The sequence below is a fragment of the Hydractinia symbiolongicarpus genome, chromosome 7 (genome assembly GCF_029227915.1).
Source record: "Hydractinia symbiolongicarpus strain clone_291-10 chromosome 7, HSymV2.1, whole genome shotgun sequence".
In the NCBI taxonomy this organism is placed as follows: Eukaryota; Metazoa; Cnidaria; class Hydrozoa; order Anthoathecata; family Hydractiniidae; genus Hydractinia; species Hydractinia symbiolongicarpus.
In genome coordinates, this window is record NC_079881.1 from 6,228,963 (window position 1) to 6,245,479 (window position 16,517).

The window sequence follows — 16,517 nt, forward strand, 5'->3', positions numbered from 1 at the left end:
AAGAATTTGTTTATATTTACTTAAGACAATGTTTTACATTATTAGTTAATAATTCTTTAATTTTTTTGTATGTTATCTTTAGCCAGCTTAGGGCTTTTTCAGGGCCTTAAAAACGATAACTTGCAGGGATTTCTAGGCCGTATGCACCTCCGCAGTTAACGCGTTTCCCAGTCACTATAATTTCTATAGATCAATAAAGAAGAGAGAGAAGCATAAAGACGACTTTAGATATATCGGCACATGACCAACCACCACTTCTTTAGTACAATGAGAATTTGTACGAACCACAGCAACTGCATTTGTGTCCACATCGTTGGTTGGCTCTTTCAGTTTCACGCATTTCAAACACTCCCCAATCAGCGGTTTCCAAGTATCCATGTAAACACTCGAACTTTGTCTTTCATGATCCTTAGAGTTGCAGCGATCTCGTATTTATCCTCACTAATTGCCACTTCCATGTCTAAGAGATACTATTTTGCAGAGAATTCGTCAATAAAATCATTGCATTGAAATATTCGAATGTCTTGAACTTGTTTTAGTTTTGAAAGAAAGAAAGCATAACTTAACTCCGGGATGGTTTTTGGAAAAATTTGAGCTATTTTTTGGAAGAACCTCTATATAGCGGACACCTCTATGTAGCGGCCACTTTTTTGAGGTCCCAATGGTGTCCGCTTTTAGAGGTTTCACTGTATTGTGAATATCATCATTGACAAAACGTTCCAACTTCCAGGAGACTTGTTACACTTTTTACGTAACTGCGTAGTCTTTTTAATTTTGAATTTGACCATATGAATATGAATTAGTTTTGAATTTGACACGTGTTTTTGATATTCTTTTTAGATCATTCATGGGTCCCGAAATACTTGTCAATAGCACTTATTTTCAAATCCAAGTGTCTGTTCAATGAGCAGAATTTACTTTTTTCCTGCCAATGTATCTTGAATTTATTTTCGACAGACTGGCTATACGGCCTATTCAGTATTTTTTTGTGTGTGAATTAACATCCCCGACAAAATTGCTCTTTCCTGTCAACTGTGATTGTTTCAACATCACGTTAAAACACGCTACTGGCTCTGGAATGAGGTTTGAAAAATATAAATTTATCGATTAACTTTTTTTTACAAAATTAAATGTTTTTAAAATAGGTTTAAATTACCCTAGGGAGCTATATCTCACAAACAAACAAAGTGTAATCGGATCTACTCCTATTTTGCACTCAGCTGTAGGATGGGATTGCTATATAGGACAGTCTCGTAGAGTGTTGCAGTTTTCGCACGGTTTTCGCAGTGATACAATCATCTTTTCGTGAAAAACAACCTCCGTTATATATAACATGGATATTTGGGAGTAAAAAAGTTAAGTAACCAGTGAGTGAGCATTACATTTAACACGACGATGCAATGGGTTTGTGAATCTTGAAGATAGAGAGTTTAAGTGTATGTTTTTACTTTTTAAAAAGTTGAGTCTAAGATTTTGCCAAAAATTCAGAATATATTTATAACGTACTCCAGCATGAACTCCTTTATAGTTAAGAAGAAATCACTCTAGTTTAGAATTTACAATAAAACAATTACTTCCAACTGTTTTTCTTTTTTTATTAGTATACGTGTATTTTCTACGATAAGATGAACGCCATCTTTTTCTTCCGACCCTGAGCGTATTCATCATTATCAACGGTGAATCGGTGTATATTTTCTTCACAAAATCAGGACATTTTAGGTTAAAAACTTTAAAAAATAAGCACATGTAGACCCTTAGCTGAAATTTAGGCTTCCTCATGAAAACAAAAACGAAGACGTGCTTCCATTGATATTTTTAAATTCATTACTCCTTGAACATCGTTTTTCTTTTCTCTATAAAAGCAGTCATTCCCTCCTTCTGATCATGCTGAAAAGAAAGAAATAACAAAAATTATAAAGAATGTAAACTAAAAAAAACCCCACAAGATTGAATTGTGTGTTACCGTAGCAAACGTGCTGTGAAATAATCTTCTCTCAAAGTGACAGCCTTCATCCAGCGTTAGGATGTACCCTAATGTAAAAAGCACTGAATAATTACAAAATGTTTTTAAGCGTATTTTGTTTGGATTAGTATTGTTTTAAAATTACTTGGATAGTATACAGAATCTTTACGGCCCTTTAAAGGTACGAAACTTTAAAAGCAATTTCAACAAGTGTGGGAATAACCGTTGGTGGAATTAGATAAAGATTTTTTAAAATGGTTTTACCTACGAGCTAGAAATTTAAGCTTTGTTTACAAAACTTAAACTCTGTTGTAAGTAAACATCAGGAATATACCTACTCACCAACCTCGATCCCAGCGTCTGTAGCGTTTTTTAATATGAGCAAAAAACGCACAGGTCCTGGGATCAAGGTTGACCTTGAATTTCCAGATAAATTCGGATACAAATAAAACTTTATTTTAAAACGTGACCGTATTATTAAAGAACGAAATCTAAACTAACATGTGCAAAAACATAAATACATAATAAGAGCAGCTAGAGGACTGGGGAAGATATAAACAAATATGGTAACCACAGAGCTACTCACCTTTGTTGATGGCTTCTTTGAATAAAGCATTAATTAATTTCGAATTGGCTGCAATCTTTGATGCAACTTTCACACACTCGTCAAGCAGTTGATCATTTGCCACAACTTTGCTGACTAAGCCTAAAAATAAAGTCAATTAAATGGATCGATCATTGATAGCAGCCTAACTTGTTCCATATTCCTAGACAGAGTTGTTGAGACGAAGGCAGATTTTTCTTCATTTTTAAATACGGAAAACAGCGTTAAATGGCCAATACTCCCCAGGCTGCAAAATCCAGGCGAAGGCCGTTTAAAGTTTGTTAGTTGCATTCTTTAGCCAAAAAAATGAAGTAGTCTATATCGAGAGCCATAAATGCTCAGAAATCCGGGACAAAATAAACACTCACCAAACTGCAGAGCTTCATCCGCAGTTATCATATCTCCAGTTAAACACATTTCCATAGCTTTCGATTTACCCACCGCTCGTGACAATCGTTGTGTTCCTCCAGCACCAGGGATTAAACCTACGAAAAAGGCGGCATGTGATATCCCCAACCCGCGTCAATTAAATCGTGTCCACTTCAGTCTAAATACACCTTTTCCGAATTAGTTTTCTTTAATGTACCACAGCTATTTCTCAACTTTTTTTAAAACAAAATGAAATCCTCAACTGAAACTTCATAAAAAGTGAAATCTTCAAATTCATACAGCAATTAAACAACCCGTTAAAATAGTTTTTTTTTTTAATTTTGTGCTAATCGATCTCTGCTTCAAACCGAGGCTAATTAGACTTTGGCAGCAATTTAATGATGCTGAATATGTTCTTAATGCTGAAACATCAAAATTATAGAATTTTAAAAAAAAAACATGTAATTCAGGAAACGTGTATTGTATGTCATTTTTTTTAAGAAAATAATTTGTGAAATACCACAATCAAAAAGTCGCAGAAATTAATGAACGCGAAAAACAACTTCTTTGAACGGCAAAGACCTATTAATACTTCCGGTTGGCTTCAGCGTCTTCTGCAGCATAGACAATATCGCACATCATGGCAACTTAACATCCTCCAGCTAGTGCAGTCCCACTGACAGCTGCTATGATTGGCTTAGAAAAGATTGTCATGCAGTCAAGACTTTGTAGAAAAGTGCTGCAAACAATATCTGCATATCTCTTGTCTTGAAATTCGTCAAGATCAGCGCCTACAAAAAGTGATTATGACTTAACACACTTTTTACATCAAAACATATAGATGTGCGAGACCTCCTGGTCGACATACATGTTTAAAAGACGATTCGGTACCATCTTTTCTTAAGTCTAAAATAAAATAATTCTTAGCACCAGCTCTGGTTCTCAACAAAAGTGTTATAACGTCATACATAGACTAAGATGCATGTTTCTATTTTTCAAATCAGGTTTTGTAATCTTCCATTAAATTTTTCACATGACGTTGCGGTTGTTTGCTTCATATAGTGAATTATTCCACTACAAACCTGTTTGTTTTTAGAATCTACCGTCCTTGGCTATATTTGTTTTGTGCCCTACTTCCCCTTCCAAACACATAAGAGTCAAGTAAGTTCGGGTAAGGCTATTTTCGAAGACTTTTGCTAACCTTGGGAGATTTAAAGTTGATGATTATTCCGTTTAAATAAACAATCCTTCGCCTATCTCTTTTCCTTTAAACATTCTGAGTCTTGGAACACTATCCTAAACGAGAACACTATTTAAAAACGTTGCACCGAAAATTACTAATAATAGACAGGGTATATCCCTCGATATCTGTGAGGCTAGTCATGTAAAATATGCACATCTATCTATCTATTAAAGTGCAGAGTTTAATAAAACAAGTAACTTATGCATATGTTTAAGTTATACCTGCAGAAAATGCTTTTCCTCTCCCTGTTAAAATTATAGCCCCTACAACTGTGTTTTTTTTTCGAAGTCATGTAAAGCTTGTTTAAGTTCGTCAACAAGAGACGCCGTGATGATGTTCAGGGATGCTGGTCTCAAAGAAATCAAATCAAAGCAATATCTTTATTTACTCCCACTGTCTGTAGCTCGATATTTTCAAACGCTTTTCCACCTCGAAATATCAACATGATGGATCAATAGTAACTATGAGACAAACCAAGCTCACGTTCCCTATTAGTGGGTGAACAATCCAATTTCGCATCCTCTTTTTGTAGAATTTTGGTGTTTTTGCGGATAAAATATTCGCTACTGACGGAAAGCAGTCAAATTCGGGGAAATTATGAGTAAACAAGTTTATTAATATTTATCGTGAAACAGACATCTGAAAAAGAACATGCAGTTAAAAAAAAATCAGAGTTTACCCATAACCCGATGATATTCCAAGGAATTTAATTTCGCGAATTTGTTTTTTCGAGTATACTTGAATCTGTTTAAATTGTTTAAAAGTCAATGAAAATTACTTTTCCAGGGAAATTGATCATAAAGACAAAAAACAAGACATATAATATATAATTATAAACTGATTTTATTAACAAACAAGAAGCCCTGCGGCTTAAAGATTTCCGTCATCAGCTATAATCTGAACTGTGAAGAGGACTGAGTAATATGGGGGAACAAAATCATTGAATATTCTTAAATTTTAAAATTCAATTTTTCATTATTATTGGAACTGTAAATCATAGCTAACTTAACTTACATAAACTTCATTTCTCTATAAGAACAATTTTAAAGAAAAAATAATAAACCTGAAAATTGATGAACAATAAAAACAAAATACTCTAAAAAACAACTTGGAAAATATTTTTAAGGAGGTAGCAAATTTTTTTTTACATAATCAGTTACGAAAGGTAACTTTTCTTTTATAACACACTTGTCACGGTTTTATAGCTATAATACATTATCTTTCACCAAAAATATTCAGCCTCAACAATTCTTCTTTAAATTAAAATTTACGAGTAATTAATTAGTTCTGCTGAAAATGTATGGTATGTAAGGTAAGGTATATATCAACCTCGTCCCCAGGGCTTGTTAGGTCTTTTATATTTGGACGAAATATAAAAAGCCTAACAAGCCCTGGGGACGAGGTTGGGTATATATTTCGCCGTAAAAATAGATACAAGTAAGATGTTACTATAAGTTACAGATACAATTGGCTGGAGCAAGTAGAAGACTCTAATTGTTTTATCATCAAGCCCCGTAATAGTTCAGCTATTTACATTTAAATTTTCGATAACCACTAAATACGTGAAATATAAAAACGCATGAATGTAAAATCAATCTACTACATAATGCTTAAAAAAACGGAGTTATATCATTGTTATTTACAAGGAGGAGGTACTTTACAGCTCTTTTAAAACGTCCCAAACTAATATTCGTTTTAAATTTTGGTCTAATAGTCGGTTTCACAACTGTGGTCCTCTAGATTTTGTGGAATAGCCGCTTACTCTTAGAGTTGTTTTTGGTACAACGAAGTTACCTTTGGGGTACCTTGTGTCGTATTTATGTTCGATAAAAGAAAATTTTTCAGCAAAGACTAACGGACAGGAAGCAGTTTTTATCTTAAACATAAAAACTCAGATCTGCTGGATGTTAAGTTTATAGATGTTTAAAACTTCCAGTTCTTTTAATAAAGGCTCGCATGTGTATCTATCTACAGCAAAAACTATCAAGTATGTTTCTGTTTACTGTAAGCTTACTCAGGTTAGACTTGTTCGTGCATGCCCATACAATATTACAATATGTTAGGAAATTATGTGCAAAAGAAAAACACAAGTTCTTTGATGTAAAAATTCAAGAAAGGTTTAGCTTTAGAAAACAATCCGTTATTTTTAGAAATTTTACTTTCAACAGTTGGATATGTTGTTTTCATGTTAGATTCTCATCTAACAAAACACCTAAAAAATTCATGGATGATTGGCTTTTAATATTATTGTTATTTAAAATTAAATTAGGTAACTTAAGAGGTATCTCATCGATTTTAGAAGATTTATAAAATAGAGTATATTTTCTTTTATTTACATTTAACGAAAGTTTATTACTTTTTGAACCATTCGTCCAAATATTCTACTGTTAACTATTTTATAAAGAGTGCTGATATCCCTATGTGAGTAAAAGACATTAGTATTATCAGCAAATAATATAAAATTTAAAAACTTTAAAGCATAATGTAGATCATTTATATATAGTATAAATAAAAGCGGTCCAAGTATTGAGCCCTGTGGGACCCCAAAAGTCACAGTTCTTTGTTCAGTTGTGCTTGAACCGTAACGTATGCATTGTTTTCTGTTTGTTAAGTAATCTTTAAACCAACTGAGATTATTATGTCTTACACCATAGCATTCAAGCTTTGTCACAAGAATTTCATGATCTACTGTGTCAAAGCTTTAGAAAGGTCAATAAATACCGCAGAGTAAAAAAAGTTCTATCAAATGGATCAGTAACATCGTTGACTAAGTTAAGCAAAGCATGATCGGTTTAGTGTTTCTTTTAAAACCAAATTTATTTGTTGTAAAGCATTTTATTATCTATAAGATATGTATAGAGCCTGTTATACATAATTCGTTCTAATTCGTTATAGCTTTAGTCTACGTGCTTGCAAAATTGTGAAGGAAATGACGTAATTATAAAGGGAATCGTTAATAACATCAAAGATGGCGCATTATAAGACGATCTTCATTATGCTGCACTGCACGAGCTTTAACTTTCGATAGCATATAAACTTTAAAATAAAGTATTGTTTATTGGATAATAAAACAATTTGTTCCACCGTTAGGATTCTTATTTGCTTAAAATTCATTTTAGCCTCGTTCCCAGCTGTCAAAACAAGGATTTAGGCTTTATCCTGGATAAGTTTCGGGCGTCCAGCCAGCTGCAATGTCTCTATCTATCTCCCCATCTTTATCCTCAGACGATTTTAAAGATTCCGACATCGGTGGCGGAAATCAATGATGACACCGTTAATAAAAAACAAAGAAAAAGCAACTCGCAAATAATTAAAAATCACGACAATGCTTTTTGCAAAGTTTCAAGAGAAAAGAATTAAAGTCCAGCTCGAGAAAAGAAACGCAATGTCCTGCCAGCTTAAATAGTCTAAAAGTTTATAAGGTTAACCCTCAAAATTTATGTCAGTCGCGTGATGGAGCTGACTTACACTGGATCCGCCCCTGGTCCATAGAGTTTTGAAGTGAAAATAATTTCTTGTACTTGACTTTTCGAGCGGTCTGGTTATTACACACCTTCGTTATAAGAAAGAGAAAAAAATCCCTTGTTACGAGGTTGGTCTTACTATCGCCACTTAAAGATACAAGATGTCCTGGGGACGAGGTTGGTCTCGCATGTTTATCGGCGCCTTATATTAAGGATCCTGGGTCCTGTTTGCGACGGCCCTGATATGAATCTGTAATGAAGACGCTAAACTTACGACTTATAAAAGAGAAGTGAAGAACAAAATATTTTTGCCAAACAAAAAAAAGCTACTATTATGTTTATTACCAAGATGAACTAGTTATTAATTATCTATAACTTTTCAAGAGTTCGACGTTTTTATATAAGAAACACATGTATCTAAAATTATAATTTAACTTGCTTACCTCGTGAACTTAAATGATGCGATAGATAGATAATGTACGAACTGACATCAATAAACGTAAAAATTTAGAAGAACTTCGTGCAACGAGGATAGCCATTTTAGCTTATTCTGCAAAGTATTCCTGGAATGCCATCTTTTCATTTTTGTAAACAAAAATGGTACCCGTAAAAGCGTAAACGTAGAAGTTACTTGATTTTTTTTAATTGGTCAAGTTTATAGTTTATTACTTTAAAATATAGAAAAATCTGGCGTTAATAATATTTACTCGCTTTGTCACTTGATAAGACCAGTAAAAGTGGCAGCAGGGTGGGTGAACAAGAATGGTTTGACGTTTTTGGTTGATGACAGATGTGTTGCGAATGTTTGTACAAATTAACGGATCGCGTTTTTTCGCATATCAAATTTACCTACTAGCAAAAAATTATCCTATTCTGTTTATACTGTGTTGAGAATTATATAATTAAATGTTAATTTAACATTTATTAAGTAAAATTCAAAATAATAAAGCAAAAAGCCACATTTTATTGTGTTTAAAACATTTTTTTCGATTTTCTGTCCTTACCAATAAAAGAATCCTGCTTGGCAGTATGTTAGTAATGAACAAAGTAGTTCTTCTTCAATATGACTTGCACACATTATACTTGCCCATCATGATCAGAGGTCTGATCAGGGTGAAGCATTCTCTGTTGAGAATGAAATACAGATGTGCTATGATAAAATATTCACCTATATGTAAAATAATCCTCTCTAGCAAATAGATTAATTACTTACTTAGGGGCCATCGCCATACAGTTTTTGTTTTGTTAATGGCAAATTGCAGCTAGACTCAGACCCTCCCCCCCTTAATAGCAAGCCCATTTCCCCTCTACATTAGTTTCCGTCTCCGTTACTGGCAAATTGGCTGTTAATTAATATTTTGCCCACCCCCCTTCTTGTCTTCACTACATGCAAAATTAGGTTCAATGTGGCAGCGGTAACGAATGGTATCACACACAATGCGCAGAACAAAAATGGTCTGATCAAAGCTTAGGCCCAGATGAATAGCATTGTTGCAAAATTCCTTGCAAACATTGTCTCTGGAAATAAGTATGTACATTTTCATAAATACCCAATATTGATTAGTCGCGCTACGCAACAATCTTCCTTGAGACTTATACGAATACAAGATCCATTCTCGACTATAGCGGATTTTTACTGTGGAAACATTTTCATTTTCCCTAAAAGAAATAAAGGTGAAAAAGTGAAATTTGTGTCCATTTTTATATTTTTAACAGATGATGCATTATCCCCTCCCCTCTCACTCCCCCCCAAACGACCAATTTGCCGTTACAAATGAATTTCAACCTCAAATGCAGGAACAATTTGGGTGAGCTCAGGAAAGTTTAAGAATTTTTTTGAAAAATTGCTTAAGATTTTCTACACTCCTGATAAAAAGTTGTCTGCAAAAAATGTTGATGTGAAATGCCATGCGCCCGCTTTGTGTTGGAAAATCTGTGTTTATCACCACCAATTTCTATTTTGCTTTGGTCCTAGAAGCAAACAACCTAATTTTTTTTAAAAAAATGAGCAAAATATTTAAGTTCAAGTTACACCTAGCTTAAATAAAAACCACAATATAAATCAATAATCTTTGTTAGCAAATCAGCTCCCAGCTGCCACAGGACATCTTTAAGACGTCTTAAGATGTCTTTTTTAAATCTTCTGTTAGGAAACGCTATTAAGATATCTTTAATCCATCTTCTTAAGTTCTTAAGAAGGTGCATTATTATTATCAAAAGAAATCCAGGGTTCAAATTAGAAAAGTGAAGTCGGTTTGCAAGAATTTCGACACTCTGTAACAAAGTAAACCACCATCTAGATGTGACTTGGGAACACCGTAGGTCAATGATCATTGGCTTGTTCATTAGTAGCTACTTGTTTTTCAATGAGAATATTTCTGACCTGCGAGCTTAAATTTTTCCTGTGTAATTATTTTTTATGTTGGAGACAAGTGGGGGACATTTAAACTTGTGAACCCCAAACACGAGAACTGAGTATTTGAGCTAGCGACACTCTTAGTTTTAACTTTCTTGTCTCTGATAGCCAATATAATGTTGCAAAAATGAAAAAAGTTTATTTTATAGAATGCCGTAAGAAAATATTCAAAATGTAATTATTGTTTCAGAGTTTCTTAACCAACGCAAGTTAAATACAGTATATATATATTGATTAAAGTTGTTTTCACAAAAAAATATGTTTGTTTCAAACACGAGTCTTTAGTTAAATGCTGTTTCTTATTTTCTTTGTTTCAATTTGATGAAAACAAAGTTTAAGGAAAACAAAGTTTGTTTAAAAAAGATGCAATGAATTTCAATCAATACAACACCAGCTGGTCATTGATATCATTAGATATTTCTCTAATAAGTAATTTAACCCGTCTGCCATTTATTTACTGTTTTCAATGAGGCTTTAAATTCCTACATTTTTCTGTCTACAAAGCTAACTGTTTTGAAAATAAAAAAGCATGCAATTTTTTACTCATAAGAAGTTAATAATATTAATTGATCTATTTGCCGATATTGGAATTGAAAACTTTAAAAAAAAACAATTTGACTTTATAATTTTGTCTAAAAAATGTCCTTATGATATGCTGCTCTTAATAAATAAGGTTTTAATAACAATTTCCTTATAATGAAAACGGCTTACGAAACTTGCTCGCACATCTTTAATATACAAGTGAAATATACTAACAGAAAGGGTTATTATTTCTTCTCCCGGCATAAAATAATCATGCGAAACATGAGAATTGAATGGAAACATAACAAACAAAAAGAAGGAAGGATTAATTTTTAATATCACAAAAAAAGACAACAAAGTGATACAAAAATATTTAATTTGCAATTTTATCATTTTCTTCGCACAGTGATTCGTAAAAAATGGCATTTCTATTCACAAATTGCGAATTGCGAACTGCTAATTCGAACCCTGACATCTTTTATATGTCTTTTGAAAGTATATAAATTTGAATCTATTAGTATACGCATTTGAGATGTTTTTTAGAAGATCTTTAAAAGAGGTCTTTTAAAAGACATCTAAAATATATCAACTTCCTCTTCTTTAAATAATGCCTCTAAAACGCGTCTTTTAGAAGACGTTTTCTGCTACTTCTGAAAGTGGTCTAAAATGCATCTTTTAAAAGACGTTTGTTTTTATATGAAAGATTCGATTTTAAAAAAACAGGGGTGTTCGCAAAATTATAGTAGCATGTTTACTTCTCTAGGAAATCAATTTTTCACGAGATTGAAAGTGGTAATCGTCACTTAATTATTTTTAAGTACTAATGTATTTTGGCGACCCTTTATAGTACGTTTTTATTTCATTACCTTTTAATTTTGTTTTCCTGCACCCCCTGGCGGATATTCTTCGACAATTGACCATCAGAACATTCAATAAAAATTGGCAGTATTTTAATAAAAGCATCTGCGGGACAAACCGATTGTTTTAAAAAGTACTTTTGTTTTGTGATTCTCAGAATACAGCTGTTTTTAGTACTATATAAGTCTAAAGGTCAAACAAATTATAATAAGAATTTTCAATGAATCCTTTTGCTATAACATATACTATGCAAATGATCGCCTTAGGTTTCATTGGTCTATTTCCCAAACATTTACTGACGATGTTTCTATAAAAGTCCATTATTAATCTGGAAATAAGCTATTTCTTCAACGAGCGTTTTAAAATGCAAATAAATAAGAAATGCCACACATAATTGGCACCAAGCTGGGAAACTCTTCCAGTCAAAGGATCAGGGTCATAAGGGGTACCTTAAATGTATAAATTTCAAAAAAACAAAGGAAAAGCCCTTTTGACTTAACACATTTATGATTGTCATTTATACATTTAATGTATCTCTTTTTGTTTCTTCTGAACTGACATTTTTATTATTTTAAATATTTATTTTGTTTATTTCAGCCTTGCAACCATTACAACAAATTTCAACTACTAGCAATTATTTACAGAATTTTTAAGATGATCTTTGCTATGGCCTAAGCTCAATATGCTTCAGATTTTTTTGACTTGAGTTCCAATTTATGCTTTAAATAGCATGCTTTATTTAAAAACTGACGTAGAAATTAGTGTATTTCTCTACGCATGGATAAGTTCATAGGTAGGATTCGTGTTACAGTTTATTTTAATGATTACAATTTGTAAATACTAATGTACTGTAAAAGAATTTCTTATAAACATCTAAGATGTCTAAAGAGATCTTTTGAAATGCATCTTTAAAAAAACCTCTTTTAGACGCTTAAAAAATGCATTATAGACAAGACAAATCAGCGCTAAAGACGTCTTTAAGAAATCCGGAAGATGCCTAAAAGACATCTTTTAGAGCTCTTTGTGCCAGCTGGGCAATTGTCAAGTCCAGGGTTTAAAAATGCTGATAGATAATCCTTGGCAGCTTTGCAGGCAGATAAGTTATTACAAAATAAACTATGTAAGTAACCTAGTTGTATGTATCACTTTAAAGCCACATTTATTATTTTGTGTGCTAAATCTCAATATTTGAAACATCAAAGCCACTCACAGAGGTTTATGCGATTAGTTTTAATTATAGGACAATATTTCAGACATTTCCATAAAGAACAAAGATTAGATCCATGTCAAGTTGTGATGATTTAAGCACAGAAGACTATATAATTTACCTAAGTGAGCCACACCTTGCCTAATAGAACTACCAAACATCGTCTGTAACTAGTAACTGGCCTAATTAAGCAATGTGGCCTAGTAAGCTGTTAACCCTCACTGCCCAGATACATGGCAGTGTTGTTACAGAACAATTATTATTTGAAAAAGGTAAATGTACGATATCGTATGACTTGTCATTTTCTATTTTTCAAAACATGTAGTAGACTGTAGTAGACTAGGGTGCGGATTAGCTGCAAGCGAATGCATAGGGCAGGTGAAGGTAACTTTTGAATAAAATACGACCTGCGTTTTGCAGAATTCTCCCAAATTATTCTTCAAATGCAAAACAGCAATATTAATTTGTTTGTTGACCTAAAGGAAGACATCGTTTAAATTAAACAAATATGTGTGACTTCATCATTCATATATATATTTTTTGTTGTGTTTTGAGACATTGGTTATTTTTAATCCTGTAAAAAAACTATAACTTGATTATTCAGCAATAAAAAAATGACGAGGCATGGCAGAAACTGCACAGCTAGTGCTGTATATAGCTACCATGAAAAACAAAAGGATTCAAAAAGGTCGGGATGGGGATCTAAAAAAGCTCGCTTCAATAAAGATTCAATAAAAGATTTCGATTGTTGTAGTCTCACTCTACAACCATGCAAAGATCCAGTGGTGACAAAAGAGGGACATTTGTATGATCGTGAAGCCATCCTTGAATATATCTTGCATCAGAAACAACTGAACAATAAGAAGATGAAAGCTTATGAAAAGCAGGTATACTTAAAATACTTTATAAAAATATTTTTATAGTTTAAAAGATGGTAAAAAAGTTGTAAACAGGGTTGTCACTGTCCTGAAACACCCTAACTTGTGTCATGCACCCAAAACCTACTAGAAACTATAGATTGTTTGAAAATTTAACGTTCATGGTTTTAAACCACCAAAGATTTTATATATCAATGTACATTTACATTCAACATACCTGTTTTTAAAAATTTTGATCTGCTTCTTTCGTTTGTGTTTTGTTCATCATTTTGTGTATTTTTTGTGCGTATTTTTTGATATTGTGTCTATCTTAATATTTTAAGCTGTTAAAATCATCTATCTATTCTCAAAATTTCCAGAATTTTTGACTTAAATCCTGTAAAATAATACCAAAAAGCATTTTCTCCTGAAAATATTGGCAAAAAACTTCTGCAGTCCCGTAGAAATTTCTTTTTCAAAAGGAATGACAAACCTGATAAGGCATGTCTAAACTGGCTAATAAAAAGTTTGCTGTAGTTATTGGGCTGATGTTGCCAGTATAAGATGATTTTATTATTAACATTCTAGGTACAAGAGGATAAAAAGAAACTTTCAGATGTTGACCAAACAACTGAACAAGAGAAAGTTGACAAATTTCTTCACCTGGAGAAGAGCATTGCAACAAAAAGGGAGAACCCATTTTCAGCTGTTGATTATGAAGCTGGACCATCCAAGAAGAAGAAGAATGAGGAAAATGAGTCCATTGAAAATACAAGTAAGTTTTCTCTTACAGTGTTATCAAAACAGTTTTAGACATTTATATTTTTTTTAGAAAAACTAAAATATAAAAAAGGAAATTACGATTTTTTGGTACTTTTTTAGGTGAAAAAGAGAAAAAGAAACTTCCAAGTTTCTGGATACCAACTCTAACTCCACATGCAACCGAAAGTCGTGTGGAAAAACCTGACATGAAAGTTTACTGCCCGATGAGTAAAAAGCCGTTAAAAATGAAAGACCTGATTAATGTTAAATTCACCTTGGCACCTGATGACAATGAGACGAAATCGTTGGTAGCCAGGAAAGAAAGGTACATCTGTGCTGTTACTCGTGACATTTTAAGTAACGCGTTTCCGTCTGCCGTTCTTCGTCCAACGGGTGATGTCATTACCATGGCCTATGTCGACAAATTTATCAAAAAAGACTGGATATGCCCCTTAACTGGTAAAAAACTAAAAGAATCTGATATAATTGAGTTAAAGCGTGGTGGAACTGGTTATTCTGCGGCTGGTGACAATTTGGAAGGAAAGGTATACGGTCCAACAATGATGTGTAGTTAATATGCACATACGTGTCTTATTACTGAAGAAGATTCGTGAGAGAGACAGAATCAAACGGAGCCTTCTCGACTGTATATTTCGTTATGTGTACAAATATCACGCTTGTGTGGATTTCACGCTTGTGTGGATTTCACGCTTGTGTGGATTTTTTAAACCGGACTGTACGGAGAATATTTAAATACCAAGAAGAACAAGAAGTGGGATTCAGCTTTCAATGTTGTCTTTTTCGTCTTTGTATACACTTGTGTGCTAACCATTCGGAAAAAATATAAATCTTATATATATATATATATACATGACATAATGTAGGAATTATTTAAAGGACTTTTTTAAGAAAAAATATAACCAGAAACTGGCCATATTTTGAGGAATAATTATAACTCCAAAAAGTAGATTGCTTCACCTGGAAATTTAAACATAGTTTTCTGTTTTAAAAAATATTCGCCAGCTTTTGTTAACACCCTCAAACATTTTAGCTCATTCTGAGGCCTGTATATCATTTCCACGTGGGAATTGCGTTAGATTTAGTACCGCCTACATCAGATCGGTTCCATCTGAATAATCGCTGGGTTTTAAAAAGTTGATTTTCCGGAATGGAACTCTAGTTAACAAAAAAGAAGTTAATTAAAAAAGGGAAAAGAGATGTTAATCACATAGTACCAAATTAACCCTCGGACAGAAGCAGAACCCAAGTTTGTCATTCTCCTCTTTAAAGCTCTAAGATAAAGCTTTACTTTCGAGTTTACTGTAAAGGTCTTTGAAGTCGAGAATGCAAATTTTAATTATTTTTCGCTGACATTCTTTTTACTTTAAACCCGATTTGTAGCCAACCTGTACCTCAAGGTTAGTGAACCTGAGCACTACTAGATGGGAAATGCCGATATCTCAAGTTGAATAATCACGGGACGTCATGCCGGTATTTTGACCTTGCTGTTACGCCAATTGGTGTACTTCTAAGTCCAAGGGTTATACCATGCAAAATAGAACCTTTTCGTTTTCGTAACTTTTTTTCCTCTCCAAACTAAAACTTTTGGAACTTAATTTTGCAAATTGTATCCAAAATGGCCGAAATAAGATGCAAAAAAATTCTTTCTGGTTAAAAAACATTTTCCCTGTATGCCCTCCCCCCATTATTAGCTGCCCTCTCGACCCCTTAAAAAAGCCTAGCCTAAATAAGGTTAAACAACAACTAAAAAACCTTTGGTCAAGTAATGGCAACGTTTTTTGTTCCGAAATTAAAGATTAAACATACCAAAATTTTGAACTTCTGATCTTTTTATTTACAGTCTTATAAAAGCGTGCAAGAATTAAAGAGACTAACAAAAAATTTGGTTACTAAATTTCTTGTTTAGTTCCCAAAAGAAATAACAAAATTCGTAGCAAAAATTGATCCACTTTTAAAGGCTGTTACTGAAGTAAGTTTTTCTTTAATTTGCATGTGCGCATCAAAATTAGTTCTTCGTGAAAAGATGGTGAAGTTTGGCTAGAGAAGCACGTCAGTTTTCCCTTTGTTTTTATTTCTTAAGCAGAGCTTGGGTACGAATTATACCAATCGAACTCTTCACATTCGATTTCAATGACTTAAAAAAACATTCGAATTTGACGGAAAATTCGATTGCGGCGAGTTATAAAAAATGTCAACATTACTCAGTCTTCCAAAAATTAAACTTAATCTCG

General features: G+C 33.0%; 2 protein-coding genes across 2 annotated transcripts; one reads left to right on the forward strand and one right to left on the reverse strand.

Moving 5' to 3' along the window:
* Positions 1-1,508: 1,508 nt before the first annotated feature.
* On the reverse strand, positions 1,509-4,613 carry LOC130649108 (enoyl-CoA hydratase, mitochondrial-like). The gene is given in 6 exon segments (XM_057455324.1): positions 1,509-1,887; positions 1,964-2,031; positions 2,550-2,669; positions 2,936-3,052; positions 3,519-3,542; positions 3,545-4,613. Coding segments are annotated over 6 exon segments (498 nt in total). The 5' UTR covers positions 3,651-4,613; the 3' UTR covers positions 1,509-1,824.
* An 8,422-nt stretch (positions 4,614-13,035) lies between these two features.
* Positions 13,036-15,055, forward strand: LOC130649123 (nitric oxide synthase-interacting protein-like). Its single transcript, XM_057455339.1, has 3 exons — positions 13,036-13,533; positions 14,092-14,278; positions 14,386-15,055. Exons 1-3 carry the CDS (start codon positions 13,261-13,263, stop codon positions 14,838-14,840), a joined length of 915 nt encoding a protein of 304 aa, XP_057311322.1. The 5' UTR covers positions 13,036-13,260; the 3' UTR covers positions 14,841-15,055.
* The last annotated feature ends 1,462 nt before the right edge of the window (positions 15,056-16,517 follow it).